The sequence below is a fragment of the Cetorhinus maximus genome, chromosome 12 (genome assembly GCF_964194155.1).
Source record: "Cetorhinus maximus chromosome 12, sCetMax3.hap1.1, whole genome shotgun sequence".
NCBI lineage: Eukaryota > Metazoa > Chordata > Chondrichthyes > Lamniformes > Cetorhinidae > Cetorhinus > Cetorhinus maximus.
In genome coordinates this window covers 42,623,461-42,646,733 of record NC_135890.1, presented here as the reverse complement: position 1 = coordinate 42,646,733, position 23,273 = coordinate 42,623,461, and the positions used below count along the sequence as shown (strand labels likewise).

The window sequence follows — 23,273 nt, the reverse complement described above, 5'->3', positions numbered from 1 at the left end:
ACGTTGGCCAAGCATGCCGACGTCAACGCGCAGTCATGCGATAGTTTGGCTTATGATGCAGAAAACAACAATGCTAGTCCAGAAGGAGCTGAAGGCATGAAAATTGCGGTTAAGTTTTAAATAATAGGTGAAACTGTTTGGCAAAGAATTCAAAGATATATTACTCATCTTATCACTATCATCCTCACTATTTGCCCATTTACTTTATATGGATTAATGATTTGATTAAAATAGCAGACAGAAGATTATATTACAAATCTGTGTCTTTTGGGCTATTATCTCAGATAGTCATTTCTAACATTAGTTCTAACTATTGCTTTATTTACTTGATGTATTGATCCTTTTGGATGTAGAATTTTCACTAAATCGGCACAGATTATGTCTAAGTGCTTTTGTACTCAAAGACATACACTTTGCGTTTATTTACCAGGAATCGTGGTTGTAGAGGTGGTTTCAGGCAGACGGGTTGTCGTCCATTCTGTTATTATTTGTGGCTCACAGCAAACCCGAATTTGGTAGTCATAGCAAAATCTCCTGTCCGACAAAGCACTTTCATTGAATTTACAGATAAGCCCAGTGTCTTTGTCACAGGTCACATTGTCTGTTGATTCACTTATTGGCCGCTCAGGGTAATCAGCAAATTGGCACTGAATTTTATTAATTGCATCAGAAGAGTAAGGACACAGTTCATCGCGTATGGGATCCAATAATTCAGAATCGCCCGGGCTGATCACAGAAGGTGTATTTTCATTGAACCAACCAGACCATTCACCATTGCATTCCTCCTCTGCAAAATAAGAAGTCTAGGCTTAATGAATCTGCCTTTAATCAACTTAATTAACTAGAAATACAAAGACTAAAATGGTAGCACGACTTTACTAAATTTAATCCCATTTCATCACAATTTCACTAAACTACTTCACTATAATGAAGCAAGAATATCAAGTCAGCACAACATTTGACTGCATGACTGGTCTAGTGTCAGGTTGGCTTTGTCACACTAGGATTCCACTCATTTCAAAGATCAAGGGAGTGATTTTCAGCTGCCTACTAGAACAGGGTTGGTGAAATGAAGTTCAATGAAGGAACCTTTGGCCCAGAGGCTGACTGATTTTCTGGTGACCAGTGTACGCAGACTTGGAAAGAAAAGGAACAGACCAACAGGCATTGCAGCTAAACCTGCATGACTGAGAGAGATGGATTGGCTGCCTGACTTTCACTCATTCCTTGATATAGTTTTAGAAACTCAAGTGTTCACAATGGGTGACAAATATATTTGTTAACTGGGAAGCTGTTAGAAATCAGAATATATATTACAATACACCCCTCTCACTTGGAGCTCAGCATGCTGGAATCACATGTGAAGGATATGGGTGTGGAGGTTAATGCTCATTGCAAAATTCACCTTAATTCACCTCAGCTTTCAATATACCTTCCTGTTCTGCTAAATTATATACTGGGATATAACATATACTACACACAGCATCCTGACTTGGAACTATATTGCCGTTCACCTTCATTATTGATCGGTCAGAATTCTGTACCTACTTCCCTAACAACACTGTGGGCATACCTATACCATATGGACTGCAACAATTCAAGGAGGCGGCTCACCACCACCTTCTCAAGGACAATTAGGGATGGGCAATAAATACTGATCTCATCCTGCAAATGAATAAAAATAAAAAGGAGCACAATTTCCTAAGCGTTGTCCTAAAGGTTGCAACTTAATAAGCAGAGATGCAAACATTCAAAACAAACAACTGGAAAGGAATATTTGTGTGTGAAAATGAAAGCAATCTCTTGTTACCTACTCAAGGACAGACCACATGGAGTTAGAAAGTAATGACCTTGTAAAGAAAGACTTGGTGTGGGGTGTAAAAACGTTGCCACTTACCAGGCATGGAGCTGGTGGTGGATGTAGTTGTAGTCGGTCTCACTGTTGGTGGTGTCGTTTCTATAGAGCAGAAAGAAGATTTCAAACTGTTACACTGCACCCAGAGGCTCATCAGCATCAGATCTAACAACCTGCTTTCTTTTTGCATGTAACCAAGTATAAAAATTGCAAAAGTGAAATTCTCTTCTATTTTAGTCTGCTCAATAACATTATTTTAGTGAAGAGAGAATACACTATTTAATAGGCTTTACACTCAGTATAACATTCCTACAATATAAGAGTTACTGGAATTGTCATGTGGATTTAATGGAGTTCCTGTAAATATTAGTTTTCAATCGCCAGTGGCAACTTCTCACAGTAGACAGGTGCATGCTGAACTGAGTTACCCAGATAAATAGATCTGAAGATACTGAAGCAACCTTGATAATTATACAAAGGGAACATCCCCCTACGCCCTATATCACAGCCAAGACCAGAGAATGCAGGGTGAGAGGGAGATCCTCACGTTCACCATGTTCAGTCACTTGCAATGCGGCTGTTGCTATTCACCGGTAATTGAGATTAAATTGCCGGTGATGCCGACCTATGCATCGGTCATTTTCTTCAGATGTGTTTGATCAGCAGATTGGTTTATAACGCAGAAGGCCCATGTAAAAGTCTGGAAATGGGTTGAATGCATAATAGGTGCTCTAAGTTTGATGACATTTCCACACAGACTTGTGAGATCCTTTATCACATTCCAATTACACAATTTCACACTATGGTGCATAGAATATCAAATCAGCACAACATATGATAGCTTGACTGATCTAACATCAGGTTCGTTTTTAGACTCTTATTCCACTTGCTGAGCGGAATTTGATGCACTCCCCCGTAGCGAGTTTGGTGGCTGTGGGGCATATAATCGGGCAGGAGAGTGGAGGGTGGGGACCTGCCTCCGCCCCAATTAAATCTGTGGCGGGAAGACTTGTGGACAGCCTTCCTGCCAAATGCCAACTGAAGACCTTAGGTGAGCAATTAATGTCCATTTAAAGGCATCATTCTGCTGCCGTTGGTACTTATCAAGTGGCAGAAAGGACACTCACCATGCAGGAAGCCCAGGGCCGAAGTTTTTGCTCGGTGGGCAGGCACGCGGCCAACCCGCTCGAGCATGAAATGATGCACATTGACGTTGGCCAAGCATGCCGACGTCAACGCGCAGTCATGCGATAGTTTGGCTTATGATGCAGAAAACAACAATGCTAGTCCAGAAGGAGCTGAAGGCATGAAAATTGCGGTTAAGTTTTAAATAATAGGTGAAACTGTTTGGCAAAGAATTCAAAGATATATTACTCATCTTATCACTATCATCCTCACTATTTGCCCATTTACTTTATATGGATTAATGATTTGATTAAAATAGCAGACAGAAGATTATATTACAAATCTGTGTCTTTTGGGCTATTATCTCAGATAGTCATTTCTAACATTAGTTCTAACTATTGCTTTATTTACTTGATGTATTGATCCTTTTGGATGTAGAATTTTCACTAAATCGGCACAGATTATGTCTAAGTGCTTTTGTACTCAAAGACATACACTTTGCGTATATTTACCAGGAATCGTGGTTGTAGAGGTGGTTTCAGGCAGACGGGTTGTCGTCCATTCTGTTATTATTTGTGGCTCACAGCAAACCCGAATTTGGTAGTCATAGCAAAATCTCCTGTCCGACAAAGCACTTTCATTGAATTTACAGATAAGCCCAGTGTCTTTGTCACAGGTCACATTGTCTGTTGATTCACTTATTGGCCGCTCAGGGTAATCAGCAAATTGGCACTGAATTTTATTAATTGCATCAGAAGAGTAAGGACACAGTTCATCGCGTATGGGATCCAATAATTCAGAATCGCCCGGGCTGATCACTGAAGGTGTATTTTCATTGAACCAACCAGACCATTCACCATTGCATTCCTCCTCTGCAAAATAAGAAGTCTAGGCTTAATGAATCTGCCTTTAATCAACTTAATTAACTAGAAATACAAAGACTAAAATGGTAGCACGACTTTACTAAATTTAATCCCATTTCATCACAATTTCACTAAACTACTTCACTATAATGAAGCAAGAATATCAAGTCAGCACAACATTTGACTGCATGACTGGTCTAGTGTCAGGTTGGCTTTGTCACACTAGGATTCCACTCATTTCAAAGATCAAGGGAGTGATTTTCAGCTGCCTACTAGAACAGGGTTGGTGAAATGAAGTTCAATGAAGGAACCTTTGGCCCAGAGGCTGACTGATTTTCTGGTGACCAGTGTACGCAGACTTGGAAAGAAAAGGAACAGACCAACAGGCATTGCAGCTAAACCTGCATGACTGAGAGAGATGGATTGGCTGCCTGACTTTCACTCATTCCTTGATATAGTTTTAGAAACTCAAGTGTTCACAATGGGTGACAAATATATTTGTTAACTGGGAAGCTGTTAGAAATCAGAATATATATTACAATACACCCCTCTCACTTGGAGCTCAGCATGCTGGAATCACATGTGAAGGATATGGGTGTGGAGGTTAATGCTCATTGCAAAATTCACCTAAATTCACATCAGCTTTCAATATACTTTCCTGTTCTGCTAAATTATATACTGGGATATAACATATACTACACACAGCATCCTGACTTGGAACTATATTGCCGTTCACCTTCATTATTGATCGCTCAAAATTCTGTACCTACTTCCCTAACAACACTGTGGGAATACCTACACCATATGGACTGCAACAATTCAAGGAGGCGGCTCACCACCACCTTCTCAAGGACAATTAGGGATGGGCAATAAATACTGATCTCATCCTGCAAATGAATAAAAATAAAAAGGAGCACAATTTCCTAAGCGTTGTCCTAAAGGTTGCAACTTAATGAGCAAAAATGCAAACATTCAAAACAAACAACTGGAAAGGAATATTTGTGTGTGAAAATGAAAGCAATCTCTTGTTACCTACTCAAGGACAGACCACATGGAGTTAGAAAGTAATGACCTTGTAAAGAAAGACTTGGTGTGGGGTGTAAAAACGTTGCCGCTTACCAGGCATGTAGCTGTTGGTGGATGTAGTTGTAGTCGGTCTCACTGTTGGTGGTGCCGTTTCTATAGAGCAGAAAGAAGATTTCAAACTGTTACACTGCACCCAGAGGCTCACCAGCATCAGATCTAACAACCTGCTTTCTTTTTGCAAGTAACCAAGTATAAAAATTGCAAAAGAGAAATTCTCTTCTATTTTAGTCTGCTCAATAACATTATTTTAGTGAAGAGAGAATACACTATTTAATAGGCTTTACACTCAGTATAACATTCCTACAATATAAGAGTTACTGGAATTGTCATGTGGATTTGATGGAGTTCCTGTAAATATTAGTTTTCAATCGCCAGTGGCAACTTCTCACAGTAGACAGGTGCATGCTGAACTGAGTTACCCAGATAAATAGATCTGAAGATACTGAAGCAACCTTGATAATTATACAAAGGGAACATCCCCCTACGCCCTATATCACAGCCAGGACCAGAGAATGCAGGGTGAGGGGGAGATCCTCACGTTCACCATGTTCAGTCACTTGCAATGCGGCTGTTGCTATTCACCGGTAATTGAGATTAAATTGCCGGTGATGCCGACCTATGCATCGGTCATTTTCTTCAGATGTGTTTGATCAGCAGATTGGTTTATAACGCAGAAGGCCCATGTAAAAGTCTGGAAATGGGTTGAATGCATAATAGGTGCTCTAAGTTTGATGACATTTCCACACAGACTTGTGAGATCCTTTATCACATTCCAATTACACAATTTCACACTATGGTGCATAGAATATTAAATCAGCACAACATATGACAGCTTGACTGATCTAACATCAGGTTCTTTTTTAGACTCTTATTCCACTCGCTGAGCGGAATTTGATGCACTCCCCCGTAGCGAGTTTGGTGGCTGTGGGGCATATAATCGGGCAGGAGAGTGGAGGGTGGGGACCTGCCTCCGCCCCAATTAAATCTGCGGCGGGAAGACTTGTGGACAGCCTTCCTGCCAAATGCCAACTGAAGACCTTAGGTGAGCAATTAATGTCCATTTAAAGGCATCATTCTGCTGCCGTTGGTACTTATCAAGTGGCAGAAAGGACACTCACCATGCAGGAAGCCCAGGGCCGAAGTTTTTGCTCGGTGGGCAGGCACGCGGCCAACCCGCTCGAGCATGAAATGATGCACATTGACGTTGGCCAAGCATGCCGACGTCAACGCGCAGTCATGCGATAGTTTGGCTTATGATGCAGAAAACAACAATGCTAGTCCAGAAGGAGCTGAAGGCATGAAAATTGCGGTTAAGTTTTAAATAATAGGTGAAACTGTTTGGCAAAGAATTCAAAGATATATTACTCATCTTATCACTATCATCCTCACTATTTGCCCATTTACTTTATATGGATTAATGATTTGATTAAAATAGCAGACAGAAGATTATATTACAAATCTGTGTCTTTTGGGCTATTATCTCAGATAGTCATTTCTAACATTAGTTCTAACTATTGCTTTATTTACTTGATGTATTGATCCTTTTGGATGTAGAATTTTCACTAAATCGGCACAGATTATGTCTAAGTGCTTTTGTACTCAAAGACATACACTTTGCGTTTATTTACCAGGAATCGTGGTTGTAGAGGTGGTTTCAGGCAGACGGGTTGTCGTCCATTCTGTTATTATTTGTGGCTCACAGCAAACCCGAATTTGGTAGTCATAGCAAAATCTCCTGTCCGACAAAGCACTTTCATTGAATTTACAGATAAGCCCAGTGTCTTTGTCACAGGTCACATTGTCTGTTGATTCACTTATTGGCCGCTCAGGGTAATCAGCAAATTGGCACTGAATTTTATTAATTGCATCAGAAGAGTAAGGACACAGTTCATCGCGTATGGGATCCAATAATTCAGAATCGCCCGGGCTGATCACTGAAGGTGTATTTTCATTGAACCAACCAGACCATTCACCATTGCATTCCTCCTCTGCAAAATAAGAAGTCTAGGCTTAATGAATCTGCCTTTAATCAACTTAATTAACTAGAAATACAAAGACTAAAATGGTAGCACGACTTTACTAAATTTAATCCCATTTCATCACAATTTCACTAAACTACTTCACTATAATGAAGCAAGAATATCAAGTCAGCACAACATTTGACTGCATGACTGGTCTAGTGTCAGGCTGGCTTTGTCACACTAGAATTCCACTCATTTCAAAGATCAAGGGAGTGATTTTCAGCTGCCTACTAGAACAGGGTTGGTGAAATGAAGTTCAATGAAGGAACCTTTGGCCCAGAGGCTGACTGATTTTCTGGTGACCAGTGTACGCAGACTTGGAAAGAAAAGGAACAGACCAACAGGCATTGCAGCTAAACCTGCATGACTGAGAGAGATGGATTGGCTGCCTGACTTTCACTCATTCCTTGATATAGTTTTAGAAACTCAAGTGTTCACAATGGGTGACAAATATATTTGTTAACTGGGAAGCTGTTAGAAATCAGAATATATATTACAATACACCCCTCTCACTTGGAGCTCAGCATGCTGGAATCACATGTGAAGGATATGGGTGTGGAGGTTAATGCTCATTGCAAAATTCACCTAAATTCACATCAGCTTTCAATATACTTTCCTGTTCTGCTAAATTATATACTGGGATATAACATATACTACACACAGCATCCTGACTTGGAACTATATTGCCGTTCACCTTCATTATTGATCGCTCAAAATTCTGTACCTACTTCCCTAACAACACTGTTGGAATACCTACACCATATGACTGCAACAATTCAAGGAGGCGGCTCACCACCACCTTCTCAAGGACAATTAGGGATGGGCAATAAATACTGATCTCATCCTGCAAATGAATAAAAATAAAAAGGAGCACAATTTCCTAAGCGTTGTCCTAAAGGTTGCAACTTAATAAGCAGAGATGCAAACATTCAAAACAAACAACTGGAAAGGAATATTTGTGTGTGAAAATGAAAGCGATCTCTTGTTACCTACTCAAGGACAGACCACATGGAGTTAGAAAGTAATGACCTTGTAAAGAAAGACTTGGTGTGATGTGTAAAAACGTTGCCGCTTACCAGGCATGTAGCTGTTGGTGGATGTAGTTGTAGTCGGTCTCACTGTTGATGGTGTCGTTTCTATAGAGCAGAAAGATTTCAAACTATTACACTGCACCCAGAGGCTCATCAGCATCAGGTCTAACAACCTGCTTTCTTTTTGCATGTAACCAAGTATAAAAATTGCAAAAGTGAAATTCTCTTCTATTTTAGTCTGCTCAATAACATTATTTTAGTGAAGAGAGAATACACTATTTAATAGGCTTTACACTCAGTATAACATTCCTACAATATAAGAGTTACTGGAATTGTCATGTGGATTTAATGGAGTTCCTGTAAATATTAGTTTTCAATCGCCAGTGGCAACTTCTCACAGTAGACAGGTGCATGCTGAACTGAGTTACCCAGATAAATAGATCTGAAGATACTGAAGCAACCTTGATAATTATACAAAGGGAACATCCCCCTACGCCCTATATCACAGCCAGGACCAGAGAATGCAGGGTGAGAGGGAGATCCTCACGTTCACCATGTTCAGTCACTTGCAATGCGGCTGTTGCTATTCACCGGTAATTGAGATTAAATTGCCGGTGATGCCGACCTATGCATCGGTCATTTTCTTCAGATGTGTTTGATCAGCAGATTGGTTTATAACGCAGAAGGCCCATGTAAAAGTCTGGAAATGGGTTGAATGCATAATAGGTGCTCTAAGTTTGATGACATTTCCACACAGACTTGTGAGATCCTTTATCACATTCCAATTACACAATTTCACACTATGGTGCATAGAATATCAAATCAGCACAACATATGATAGCTTGACTGATCTAACATCAGGTTCGTTTTTAGACTCTTATTCCACTCGCTGAGCAGAATTTGATGCACTCCCCCGTAGCGAGTTTGGTGGCTGTGGGGCATATAATCGGGCAGGAGAGTGGAGGGTGGGGACCTGCCTCCGCCCCAATTAAATCTGCGGCGGGAAGACTTGTGGACAGCCTTCCTGCCAAATGCCAACTGAAGACCTTAGGTGAGCAATTAATGTCCATTTAAAGGCATCATTCTGCTGCCGTTGGTACTTATCAAGTGGCAGAAAGGACACTCACCATGCAGGAAGCCCAGGGCCGAAGTTTTTGCTCGGTGGGCAGGCACGCGGCCAACCCGCTCGAGCATGAAATGATGCACATTGACGTTGGCCAAGCATGCCGACGTCAACGCGCAGTCATGCGATAGTTTGGCTTATGATGCAGAAAACAACAATGCTAGTCCAGAAGGAGCTGAAGGCATGAAAATTGCGGTTAAGTTTTAAATAATAGGTGAAACTGTTTGGCAAAGAATTCAAAGATATATTACTCATCTTATCACTATCATCCTCACTATTTGCCCATTTACTTTATATGGATTAATGATTTGATTAAAATAGCAGACAGAAGATTATATTACAAATCTGTGTCTTTTGGGCTATTATCTCAGATAGTCATTTCTAACATTAGTTCTAACTATTGCTTTATTTACTTGATGTATTGATCCTTTTGGATGTAGAATTTTCACTAAATCGGCACAGATTATGTCTAAGTGCTTTTGTACTCAAAGACATACACTTTGCGTTTATTTACCAGGAATCGTGGTTGTAGAGGTGGTTTCAGGCAGACGGGTTGTCGTCCATTCTGTTATTATTTGTGGCTCACAGCAAACCCGAATTTGGTAGTCATAGCAAAATCTCCTGTCCGACAAAGCACTTTCATTGAATTTACAGATAAGCCCAGTGTCTTTGTCACAGGTCACATTGTCTGTTGATTCACTTATTGGCCGCTCAGGGTAATCAGCAAATTGGCACTGAATTTTATTAATTGCATCAGAAGAGTAAGGACACAGTTCATCGCGTATGGGATCCAATAATTCAGAATCGCCCGGGCTGATCACAGAAGGTGTATTTTCATTGAACCAACCAGACCATTCACCATTGCATTCCTCCTCTGCAAAATAAGAAGTCTAGGCTTAATGAATCTGCCTTTAATCAACTTAATTAACTAGAAATACAAAGACTAAAATGGTAGCACGACTTTACTAAATTTAATCCCATTTCATCACAATTTCACTAAACTACTTCACTATAATGAAGCAAGAATATCAAGTCAGCACAACATTTGACTGCATGACTGGTCTAGTGTCAGGCTGGCTTTGTCACACTAGAATTCCACTCATTTCAAAGATCAAGGGAGTGATTTTCAGCTGCCTACTAGAACAGGGTTGGTGAAATGAAGTTCAATGAAGGAACCTTTGGCCCAGAGGCTGACTGATTTTCTGGTGACCAGTGTACGCAGACTTGGAAAGAAAAGGAACAGACCAACAGGCATTGCAGCTAAACCTGCATGACTGAGAGAGATGGATTGGCTGCCTGACTTTCACTCATTCCTTGATATAGTTTTAGAAACTCAAGTGTTCACAATGGGTGACAAATATATTTGTTAACTGGGAAGCTGTTAGAAATCAGAATATATATTACAATACACCCCTCTCACTTGGAGCTCAGCATGCTGGAATCACATGTGAAGGATATGGGTGTGGAGGTTAATGCTCATTGCAAAATTCACCTAAATTCACATCAGCTTTCAATATACTTTCCTGTTCTGCTAAATTATATACTGGGATATAACATATACTACACACAGCATCCTGACTTGGAACTATATTGCCGTTCACCTTCATTATTGATCGCTCAAAATTCTGTACCTACTTCCCTAACAACACTGTTGGAATACCTACACCATATGACTGCAACAATTCAAGGAGGCGGCTCACCACCACCTTCTCAAGGACAATTAGGGATGGGCAATAAATACTGATCTCATCCTGCAAATGAATAAAAATAAAAAGGAGCACAATTTCCTAAGCGTTGTCCTAAAGGTTGCAACTTAATAAGCAGAGATGCAAACATTCAAAACAAACAACTGGAAAGGAATATTTGTGTGTGAAAATGAAAGCGATCTCTTGTTACCTACTCAAGGACAGACCACATGGAGTTAGAAAGTAATGACCTTGTAAAGAAAGACTTGGTGTGATGTGTAAAAACGTTGCCGCTTACCAGGCATGTAGCTGTTGGTGGATGTAGTTGTAGTCGGTCTCACTGTTGATGGTGTCGTTTCTATAGAGCAGAAAGATTTCAAACTATTACACTGCACCCAGAGGCTCATCAGCATCAGGTCTAACAACCTGCTTTCTTTTTGCATGTAACCAAGTATAAAAATTGCAAAAGTGAAATTCTCTTCTATTTTAGTCTGCTCAATAACATTATTTTAGTGAAGAGAGAATACACTATTTAATAGGCTTTACACTCAGTATAACATTCCTACAATATAAGAGTTACTGGAATTGTCATGTGGATTTAATGGAGTTCCTGTAAATATTAGTTTTCAATCGCCAGTGGCAACTTCTCACAGTAGACAGGTGCATGCTGAACTGAGTTACCCAGATAAATAGATCTGAAGATACTGAAGCAACCTTGATAATTATACAAAGGGAACATCCCCCTACGCCCTATATCACAGCCAGGACCAGAGAATGCAGGGTGAGAGGGAGATCCTCACGTTCACCATGTTCAGTCACTTGCAATGCGGCTGTTGCTATTCACCGGTAATTGAGATTAAATTGCCGGTGATGCCGACCTATGCATCGGTCATTTTCTTCAGATGTGTTTGATCAGCAGATTGGTTTATAACGCAGAAGGCCCATGTAAAAGTCTGGAAATGGGTTGAATGCATAATAGGTGCTCTAAGTTTGATGACATTTCCACACAGACTTGTGAGATCCTTTATCACATTCCAATTACACAATTTCACACTATGGTGCATAGAATATCAAATCAGCACAACATATGATAGCTTGACTGATCTAACATCAGGTTCGTTTTTAGACTCTTATTCCACTCGCTGAGCAGAATTTGATGCACTCCCCCGTAGCGAGTTTGGTGGCTGTGGGGCATATAATCGGGCAGGAGAGTAGAGGGTGGGGACCTGCCTCCGCCCCAATTAAATCTGCGGCGGGAAGACTTGTGGACAGCCTTCCTGCCAAATGCCAACTGAAGACCTTAGGTGAGCAATTAATGTCCATTTAAAGGCATCATTCTGCTGCCGTTGGTACTTATCAAGTGGCAGAAAGGACACTCACCATGCAGGAAGCCCAGGGCCGAAGTTTTTGCTCGGTGGGCAGGCACGCGGCCAACCCGCTCGAGCATGAAATGATGCACATTGACGTTGGCCAAGCATGCCGACGTCAACGCGCAGTCATGCGATAGTTTGGCTTATGATGCAGAAAACAACAATGCTAGTCCAGAAGGAGCTGAAGGCATGAAAATTGCGGTTAAGTTTTAAATAATAGGTGAAACTGTTTGGCAAAGAATTCAAAGATATATTACTCATCTTATCACTATCATCCTCACTATTTGCCCATTTACTTTATATGGATTAATGATTTGATTAAAATAGCAGACAGAAGATTATATTACAAATCTGTGTCTTTTGGGCTATTATCTCAGATAGTCATTTCTAACATTAGTTCTAACTATTGCTTTATTTACTTGATGTATTGATCCTTTTGGATGTAGAATTTTCACTAAATCGGCACAGATTATGTCTAAGTGCTTTTGTACTCAAAGACATACACTTTGCGTTTATTTACCAGGAATCGTGGTTGTAGAGGTGGTTTCAGGCAGACGGGTTGTCGTCCATTCTGTTATTATTTGTGGCTCACAGCAAACCCGAATTTGGTAGTCATAGCAAAATCTCCTGTCCGACAAAGCACTTTCATTGAATTTACAGATAAGCCCAGTGTCTTTGTCACAGGTCACATTGTCTGTTGATTCACTTATTGGCCGCTCAGGGTAATCAGCAAATTGGCACTGAATTTTATTAATTGCATCAGAAGAGTAAGGACACAGTTCATCGCGTATGGGATCCAATAATTCAGAATCGCCCGGGCTGATCACAGAAGGTGTATTTTCATTGAACCAACCAGACCATTCACCATTGCATTCCTCCTCTGCAAAATAAGAAGTCTAGGCTTAATGAATCTGCCTTTAATCAACTTAATTAACTAGAAATACAAAGACTAAAATGGTAGCACGACTTTACTAAATTTAATCCCATTTCATCACAATTTCACTAAACTACTTCACTATAATGAAGCAAGAATATCAAGTCAGCACAACATTTGACTGCATGACTGGTCTAGTGTCAGGTTGGCTTTGTCACACTAGGATTCCACTCATTTCAAAGATCAAGGGAGTGATTTTCAGCTGCCTACTAGAACAGGGTTGGTGAAATGAAGTTCAATGAAGGAACCTTTGGCCCAGAGGCTGACTGATTTTCTGGTGACCAGTGTACGCAGACTTGGAAAGAAAAGGAACAGACCAACAGGCATTGCAGCTAAACCTGCATGACTGAGAGAGATGGATTGGCTGCCTGACTTTCACTCATTCCTTGATGCAGTTTTAGAAACTCAAGTGTTCACAATGGGTGACAAATATATTTGTTAACTGGGAAGCTGTTAGAAATCAGAATATATATTACAATACACCCCTCTCACTTGGAGCTCAGCATGCTGGAATCACATGTGAAGGATATGGGTGTGGAGGTTAATGCTCATTGCAAAATTCACCTTAATTCACATCAGCTTTCAATATACTTTCCTGTTCTGCTAAATTATATACTGGGATATAACATATACTACACACAGCATCCTGACTTAGAACTATATTGCCGTTCACCTTCATTATTGATCGGTCAGAATTCTGTACCTACTTCCCTAACAACACTGTGGGAATACCTACACCATATGGACTGCAACAATTCAAGGAGGCGGCTCACCACCACCTTCTCAAGGACAATTAGGGATGGGCAATAAATGCTGATCTTATCCTGCAAATGAATAAAAATAAAAAGGAGCACAGTTCCTAAGCGTTGTCCTAAAGGTTGCAACTTAATGAGCAGAGATGCAAACATTCAAAACAAACAACTGGAAAGGAATATTTGTGTGTGAAAATGAAAGCAATCTCTTGTTACCTACTCAAGGACAGACCACCATGGAGTTAGAAAGTAATGACCTTGTAAAGAAAGACTTGGTGTGATGTGTAAAAACGTTGCCGCTTACCAGGCATGTAGCTGTTGGTGGATGTAGTTGTAGTCGGTCTCACTGTTGATGGTGTCGTTTCTATAGAGCAGAAAGATTTCAAACTATTACACTGCACCCAGAGGCTCATCAGCATCAGGTCTAACAACCTGCTTTCTTTTTGCATGTAACCAAGTATAAAAATTGCAAAAGTGAAATTCTCTTCTATTTTAGTCTGCTCAATAACATTATTTTAGTGAAGAGACAATACACTATTTAATAGGCTTTACACTCAGTATAACATTCCTACAATATAAGAGTTACTGGAATTGTCATGTGGATTTAATGGAGTTCCTGTAAATATTAGTTTTCAATCGCCAGTGGCAACTTCTCACGTAGACAGGTGCATGCTGAACTGAGTTACCCAGATAAATAGATCTGAAGATACTGAAGCAACCTTGATAATTATACAAAGGGAACATCCCCCTACGCCCTATATCACAGCCAGGACCAGAGAATGCAGGGTGAGGGGGAGATCCTCACGTTCACCATGTTCAGTCACTTGCAATGCGGCTGTTGCTATTCACCGGTAATTGAGATTAAATTGCCGGTGATGCCGACCTATGCATCGGTCATTTTCTTCAGATGTGTGTGATCAGCAGATTGGTTTATAACGCAGAAGGCCCATGTAAAAGTCTGGAAATGGGTTGAATGCATAATAGGTGCTCTAAGTTTGATGACATTTCCACACAGACTTGTGAGATCCTTTATCACATTCCAATTACACAATTTCACACTATGGTGCATAGAATATCAAATCAGCACAACATATGATAGCTTGACTGATCTAACATCAGGTTCTTTTTTAGACTCTTATTCCACTTGCTGAGCGGAATTTGATGCACTCCCCCGTAGCGAGTTTGGTGGCTGTGGGCCATATAATCGGGCAGGAGAGTGGAGAGTGTGGGCCTGCCTCCGCCCCAATTAAATCTGCGGCAGGAAGACTTGTGGACAGCCTTCCTGCCAAATGCCAACTGAAGACCTTAGGTGAGCAATTAATGTCCATTTAAAGGCATTATTCTGTTGCTGTTGGTACTTATCAAGTGGCAGAAAGGACACTCACCATGCAGGAAGCCCAGGGCCGAAGTTTTTGCTCGGTGGGCAGGCGCGCGGCCAACCCGCTCGAGCATGAAATGATGCACATTGACGTTGGCCAAGCATGCCGACGTCAACGCGCAGTCATGCGATAGTTTGGCTTATGATGCAGAAAACAACAATGCTAGTCCAGAAGGAGCTGAAGGCATGAAAATTGCGGTTAAGTTTTAAATAATAGGTGAAACTGTTTGGCAAAGAATTCAAAGATATATTACTCATCTTATCACTATCATCCTCACTATTTGCCCATTTACTTTATATGGATTAATGATTTGATTAAAATAGAAGACAGAAGATTATATTACAAATCTGTGTCTTTTGGGCTATTACCTCAGATAGTCATTTCTAACCTTAGTTCTAACGATTGCTTTATTTACTTGATGTATTTATCCTTTTGGATGTAGAATTTTCAATAAATCGGCACAGATTAGGTCTAAGTGCTTTTGTACTCAAAGACATTCGCTTTGCGTATATTTACCAGGAATCGTGGTTGTAGAGGTGGTTTCAGGCAGACGGGTTGTCGTCCATTCTGTTATTATTTGTGGCTCACAGCAAACCCGAATTTGGTAGTCATAGCAAAATCTCCTGTCCGACAAAGCACTTTCACTGAATTTACAGACAAGCCCAGTGTCTTTGTCACAGGTCACATTGTCTGTTGATTCACTTATTGGCCGCTCAGGGTAATCAGCAAATTGGCACTGAATTTTATTAATTGCATCAGAAGAGGAAGGACACAGTTCATCGCGTATGGGATCCAATAATTCAGAATCGCCCGGGCTGATCACAGAAGGTGTATTTTCATTGAACCAACCAGACCATTCACCATTGCATTCCTCCTCTGCAAAATAAGAAACCTAGGCTTAATGAATCTGCCTTTAATCAACATAATTAACTAGAAATACAAGGACTAAAATGGTAGCACGACTTTACTAAATTTAATCCCATTTCATCACAATTTCACTAAACAATTTCACTACGATGAAGCATAAATATCAAGTCAGCACAACATTTGACTGCATGATTGGTCTAGTGTCAGGTTGGCTTTGTCACACTAGGATTCCACTCATTTCAAAGATCAAGGGAGTGATTTTCAGCTGCCTACTAGAACAGGGTTGGTGAAATGAAGTTCAATGAAGGAACCTTTGGCCCAGAGGCTGACTGATTTTCTGGTGACCAGTGTACGCAGACTTGGAAAGAAAAGGAACAGACCAACAGGCATTGCAGCTAACCCTGCATGACTGAGAGAGATGGATTGGCTGCCTGACTTTCACTCATTCCTTGATCTGGTTTCACAACCTCAGTGTTCACAATGGATGACAAATATAATTGATAACTGTAAACATGTTGTTTAGTAAGAATATGTATTATAATACACCCTTCTCACTTGAAGATTAGCATGCTGGATTAATATTTGAGTGATATGGACGTGGAAGTTAATGGTCATTGCAATTGCACGTCAACTCTCTACATACATTCCTGTTCCGCTAAACACTTTACGAGGAGTGCAACTTCCTAAGCATTGTCCTAAAGGTTGCAACTTAATGAGCAGAGATGCAAATATGTTCAAAACAAACATTTGGAAAGGAAAAATTGTGTTTAAACTAAAGACATATTTTGTTTCCTACTCAATGACAGGCCACAGAAAGTAATGACCTTGAAAAGAAAGACTTGGTGTGAGGTATAAAAATGCTGTCTCTTACCAGGTATGTAGCCAGTGGTAGTTATAGCTGCAGTTGGTATCAGTGGTGTTGTTGTTTCTATAGTGCAGAAAAAAGATTTCAACCTTTTACACTGACTCAGCAGTATCAGATCTAAAAAACTCCTTTCATTTTGAATGTAGCCAAGCACAAAAATTGCAAAAGTGAAATTATTCTCTTCTACTTTAGTCTGCTCAATAAAATTATTTCAGAGAAGAGAGAATACAATTATTTAATAGATCTTATTTTGTAGAAATGTTATACTGAATGTAAGATTTTCTGGAATTGTCAAGTGGATTTAATGGAGTTCCTGTAGATATTAGTTTTCAATGGCCAGTGGCAACTTCTTAGAGTAGACAGGTGTATACGGAACTGAGTTACCCAGGTAAATAGATCTGAAGATACTGCAGCAACCTTGATAATTATATGAAAAGAACCAGAGAATGCAGGGTGAGCGAGAGATTCTCAAGCTCACCATGTTCAGTCACTTGCATCCACTGCTGCTGGTATTTACCCAGTGGCAGGCAGGTAAGTTGCCATGTGGGAAGCCTGAAAAGCAAACCCAGCCAACGTTGCTTGTGGACTTCCAAGGTGGTGGGCGGTGGGGAAAGAGTCCCTCATTCAGAGTAATTCAGTACCTAATCAAGGCTCCTAGCCTTGAGGAAGGGAGAGGGTAGGCCGCTCAGAGCTACCCCCCGCCCTTCCTGCTGCTACCCCTCCCAACACTCCCCCCACTCCATGATCCTCCATGAGACCATCACTCACCTGAGGCCTGGGTCTTTAAGCAACCGTGGGCCTTGTGTGGGTGCATTGCCAGCAACAATGATCATCACCCCAGTGGCGCTGCCAAGTAATGAAGAGCCACCAGCCTCTGATTTGCTGGTAGCTCTCAACGAACAGTACTTCCGCTCCCAGGGTCCTTGGCCTGCTGTTGCCCAGTTAAGTGCATGATTGGCATTATTGGCACTTTATTGGAAAGCAGGCCTTCCCAAAAATAGGCGACACGCGGCCCTCGCTGGCTCTCCAGCCAGCAGATGAGGCCCCCATCACCTACATTAAATTCTGCCCATCATTTCAAAGAAAAAGGAAGTGATGTTCAGTTGCCTACAAGAAGTGGGGGGATGATGGGGGGGGGAATGAAATTCTACAAAAGAGCCTGCTGGCCAGCAACTGCCAGAAGGGGCTTCAAAATGAAAATTGGTGAGCCATGTATTTGGACTCTGAACAGTGAGGAGTACTTCACTAGGGTTTTGTAGCTGAATCTGTATGATGGGGTGAGATGGATCGGCTACATGAATTTCACTCCTTGGCTTTTTTTTTAACAATCTCTTGTGTTGCCATTATGTGATAAATATGTTTGATAACTGAAAATATATGTACTACTTATATAAAGAACAGCTTTCTTGCTTGAAACTGGGAGCAAGTATCAAGATTGTGGATGTGGAATTTCATACTGATCACTAAATAAATCATTTGACCTTAGTATCCTGATATACATTCCCATTCTGCTAACAGCCATGTTTGGAGCACAGTTGCCTAAAAAAGTATCTTACAAGGGCAAAATACAAAATCAGGTGGGACAATAAGCAATGAGGAGGACACAAAGAGGCTGGGTGAGTGAGCCAAAACACATGGCAGATGGAATTCAAGGTGGCAAAATGTGAAGGTACCCACTTTGATAGGAAAAGTAACGAAGAATGTTTTGAATGGTGAGAGACTGGAGAATGTTTGCATTCAGAGGGACTTGGATGTTCTTGTATATAAATTATAGAAAGGTAACATGCAAATACAGTAAGCGATTAGAACGGCAAGCTTCTGTTACAAAATAGGCTGGAGTGTAAAAGCAAAGAACTCTTCCTAAAATTATATAGGGCATTGTTGGGGCCACACATCTGGAGTATTGAGTGCAGTTTTGGTCTTTTGACCTAAGAAAGAGCTTGGTTGCCCTAGAGGGAGGGCAACAAAAGCTAATTAGATTGATTCCTGGGATGAGGGGATTGTCGTATGAGGAGAGATTGAATAGATTAGGTTTATATTCCCTGGAGTTTACAAGAATGAGAAGTAAACTAATTGAAACATTTAAATTCTTAAGGGGCTTGACAGGATAGATGCTAAGAAAATGTTCCCTCTCACTAGGAAATCTAGAACACAGATTCAGTCTCAGAATAAGATGTTGGCCATTTAGGACTGAAAAGAGGAGCCATTTCTTCACTCAAAGGATCTTTGGAATTCACTATTTCAGAGAGCTGTGAATGCACAGTTGTCGAATATATCCAAGACAGAGGTTGATAGATTTTTGGGTACTAAGGGAATCAAGGGATATTGGGATAGTGCAGGAAGGTGGCATTGAGGTAGAAGATCAGCTACGATCTTGCTGAATGCAGGCTTGAAGGGCCAAATGCCCCTCTCTACCTCCTATTTATTATGTACTTATGTTCAAATAAGTTTGATAACTGAAAACATATTATTTAGTAAGAATATATATTATAATACACCCTTCTCACTTGGAGTTTCACATACTAGGGGCACATATAAGGGATATGACCATGGAAGTTAATGCGCATGGCAAAACAATCCACCAACTGTATCAAATTCCTGATTTACATTCTGTTCGACTAAATGTTACGTCAGGAGCACAATTTCCTAAAGTCTGCCCTAAGTTACAACATAATGACCAGAGACAAAAACATTTTTAAAGCAAACAATTAGAAAGTAAAATTGAAGATTAAAATGTGGAAGCCATATGTTGTTATCTACTCAATGACAGGCCATATGTTTGAAAACAATCCACTTGAGAAGACAGACTTAATGGAAGGTATAAAACCACTGTCACTTACCAGATGTGTAGCCGGTGGTAGACGTGGTTGTTGTCAGTATTACTGGTGGCTGTGGTGTTTCTATAGGAGTAGGGAAACATTCCATCAGAAAGGTCACCTATCTGAAACAGTAACTGTGGTTTCTCTCTACCAGATGCCTTCTGTCCTGCTGAGCATTGCCTGCATTCCCTGTTTTATTGAGGACTTACTTCCTCAGTGCGTGGAGCCAACCAAAAAAAATTGCAAATCTGAAATCTATTTATTTTTCTCTTAGTCTACTCACTAAAATTATTTCAGCGGGGAAAGAATACAACTGCTCAATGACCCTTAGGCTCATACCATCAATTCCTCACTTATGAGTTCCTGAAATTGTCAGATAGATTTGGTTGTCAGTTACTGCTGATATCAGTGCCCAGTGTCTGGTGGAAACAATAGGCAGATCCATATTGACCTTATGTGCCCAGATAAACTGTAGTTCTGAAATGCTCAGGCAACAATCCTGGCATCACTCCTTACCCATCGTCGGAACAAAGTGTGATAATCATATAAGGTCAGTGTGCTTTATTCTTTGTGTACGAGCCTCCAAATATGCCCAGCCGATCTGTCAGAGCAAGTCTGTATCCATCCAATCCTGCCCCCTCCACATCATTGATCTTGTAAGGAACAAGCGAAGACTTCCCTACCTAGGGAAGGCCATTTGGGAACACCCAGCACAAGTCACATCCCAGCCTCGTTTGTGGTCCTTCTGCCACTCTCACCAGAGTTGTGACAGTATTGTACCATTAGGATGAAATTTCAGCCCCTGGATCTGTTATATCCGAGGAAACGTTTGTCAATGACTATCTAATCACTGACATTCTTAATCCTTAAAAAGTGCCTTTAAAGTCAAAAGTCAGCTGAGTGACTTGAAATGTAAAATACTTACTGATAAATTGTGATTGGACAAATAGTAGACTCAAAGCGAAAGTTTAAACTTGTTAAGCAGAACCATAGAAAGCAAAATGATTCTAGTTGCAGTCAGATGATGGAATCTGGTCACATTAACCAGTATGCTAAAAATAGTGCTTGGAGGACTGACCCCTTCATGCATTTAGCTTGCAAAAATCCTTCTTCTCCATAGTCTAACCAATTATAAGTAAATGTACCATGAGAACAAAAGATGGTGACATATCACTTTTTGCAATCATTAGGTATAAAGTAAGCATAATTTCTCCAAAAGCTCATTCACTTCAAAATCTTAGACTGCTTATCAGTATTATTGATGTGCTTGATTATAGCTTAATCTGCTAAATAGAATCTTGATAAGCATTTTGAGACACCTCTCCTTAAATAGCAGATATAACTTATTTACCAGAGATGCTTGTCCTAGGCAGACTATTCATGGAGGATCCTGTAGCAGGCTCACAACAAACACGAATTCTGTAATAAGAGCACTGGTTTGCATCCAGAGAATCATCTTCATTGTTTGCAGGAATAAGGCCCACATCTTCATCACAGGTTGTACTGTTTTCTGATTCACTTATTGGCTCAGGATTATTGATGCATTGACACTGAACATTACCAATGTTATAAGATGTGGAAGGACACAATTCATTGCGTATGGGGTCTAGCGATGCAGAATCATTTGGGTTTATATTTATCGGTAGGTAGTCATCAGACCAGGAAGACTATATGCCATAGCAAGGCAATTCTGCAGTAGAAAAAATTACTCTTTAATTTGTCTTTAAGTTTCATATTTAACAGGAAGTACAAACAAAGATATGACGTAGCAACTCTTCAAAACGTGTTTCTAGACAAATTGCCAAAGACCATATTTTGTTTATATGGTAGCCAATATTATGACTCTCAACAAATTTTCCATCAGCCATGTAGAGAACGACATATTAAATCAATAGTGAGACCACCACAGAGGTTTAACAAGGTTATAATGCTTTTATGCTAATTATGGGGACAATATGATTTATCCAATCATTGTGAAGAAAGAAAGAAGGAAAGAAAGAGGAAGGAAGGAAAGACTTGCAATTATCATAGCACCTTTCAGGACCACGGGACATTCCAAAGTGCTTTACAACCGAGTAAAGAATGTAGTAAGAAAGGAAACACAACAACCAATCTACACACAGCAAAGCCCTACAAACAGCAATGCAATACTGACTGGATTTATGTGATAGGCCAACATGAAGACAAAGAGAACCCTTGGTGCTCTTTCGACAAGCAATAGAAGAGCCAAGCATGTGACGGCTGCTGAAATCTAGGTAGTCATACATGAAGTTATTGTAAAGAGTGATAGGAATACCCTTTGTAGCACTCTATCAGACCATCCTTTTAATGGCAATATTGTTTCAAGAACATGCATTCAAGCTTCAGATCACAGCTGACTCTTACTTTCATGGTCGTAACTTGTAGAAGATGGCACAGCTCTGCACCTGCTCATGGCTGACTTAAGTTCTGAGACGGCAGTTCCCCTGCACTTATTGCCATCGAGGTGGGACATGGACTGCAAAACTGGGGCTTGTTAAATCAACTATCTGGGGTAAAATTGCCCAGACCTTTTCTAAAATTGACCCAAGGTTTTTCTCTGGGATTTTTTCCCCTCTTTCAGTAGAACAGGCTCAAATGAGCAAGAAGTACATTTAGGCAGATTCTAAACCAAATTTTAAAAAGCATACTTGTGTCAAATTACTTTCTAATCTACATTAAAAGCAAATACATGGATTGAGCAGTTATGATCCGGAATGCACTGCCTGAAAAGATGGTGAAAGCATGTTCAACCAAGAGTCTACAGAAAATGCTGGTCATACAAGGAGATGAGCGAAAGGCAGGGCCACTGCTGCCTTCACTTGTCTAGGGATGTGGTAGCTCATATTTGCCGCATTCTTCATGAGGATCTCACGCCACGCGAATGGGGAGGGCATCCAATGCTAGTTGCATTGAAGGTTACCATCGCACTCAACTCTTTTGCCAGCGGATCTTTCCAGGATCTAAAGACCCAGTGGGGATCTTTGTGGAATCTCACAATCGGTGATGCACAAATGCATAAGGGACGTGACTGATGCCCTTTTCAATAAAGCTCACCATTAGGCTCAGTTCTGCATGGATGAAGCTAACCAAGCTGCCAGAGCTGTGGGATTCACAGTGATGTCACGCTTCCCACAAGTGCAGGGTGCCACTGGCTGCACACATGTGGCATTGAGAGCTACCTGGCAGCAGTCTCTGAGATTCATTAATAGAAAAGGATTCCATTCTCTCAATGTTCAGCTTATCTGTGATCACAGAAAGCAGATCCTGCATATTTGTGCTAGGTTCCCAGGGAGCTCTCACAACTCTTACATCTTGAGTTACTCACAGGTGCCACAGATCTTCCAGGGCCTTCAGTGCATAGAGGGTTGGCTTTTCTTATTCATTCATGGGATGTGGGCATCGCTGTCTGGGCCAGCATTTATTGCCCATCCCTTGTTGCCCTTGAGAAGGTGGTGGTGAGCAGTCTTCTTGAACTGC

The 23,273-nt window shown here is 40.7% G+C and overlaps 1 protein-coding gene and 1 long non-coding RNA gene across 2 annotated transcripts in view; both read right to left on the bottom strand.

The window, feature by feature from the left end:
- Positions 1-23,273, bottom strand: part of LOC144687969 (mucin-5AC-like) — a 141,161-nt gene that overhangs the window by 56,848 nt on the left and 61,040 nt on the right. Inside the window, exons 27-34 of the mRNA XM_078554628.1 lie at positions 16,963-17,019; positions 15,741-16,100; positions 14,150-14,209; positions 12,680-13,039; positions 9,619-9,978; positions 8,027-8,086; positions 6,558-6,917; positions 4,963-5,022 (exon numbers count right to left, since the gene is read on the bottom strand). Of these exons, the coding sequence (XP_078410754.1) occupies positions 4,963-5,022; positions 6,558-6,917; positions 8,027-8,086; positions 9,619-9,978; positions 12,680-13,039; positions 14,150-14,209; positions 15,741-16,100; positions 16,963-17,019 (1,677 nt within the window). The remainder of the gene's footprint in view (positions 1-4,962; positions 5,023-6,557; positions 6,918-8,026; positions 8,087-9,618; positions 9,979-12,679; positions 13,040-14,149; positions 14,210-15,740; positions 16,101-16,962; positions 17,020-23,273) is intronic.
- LOC144687396 (uncharacterized) lies at positions 446-3,734 on the bottom strand. The gene is made up of 3 exons (XR_013578129.1): positions 3,493-3,734; positions 1,898-1,957; positions 446-787 (listed from the first exon to the last, which is right to left on the bottom strand). It is a non-coding gene; the product is annotated as an uncharacterized LOC144687396 (long non-coding RNA).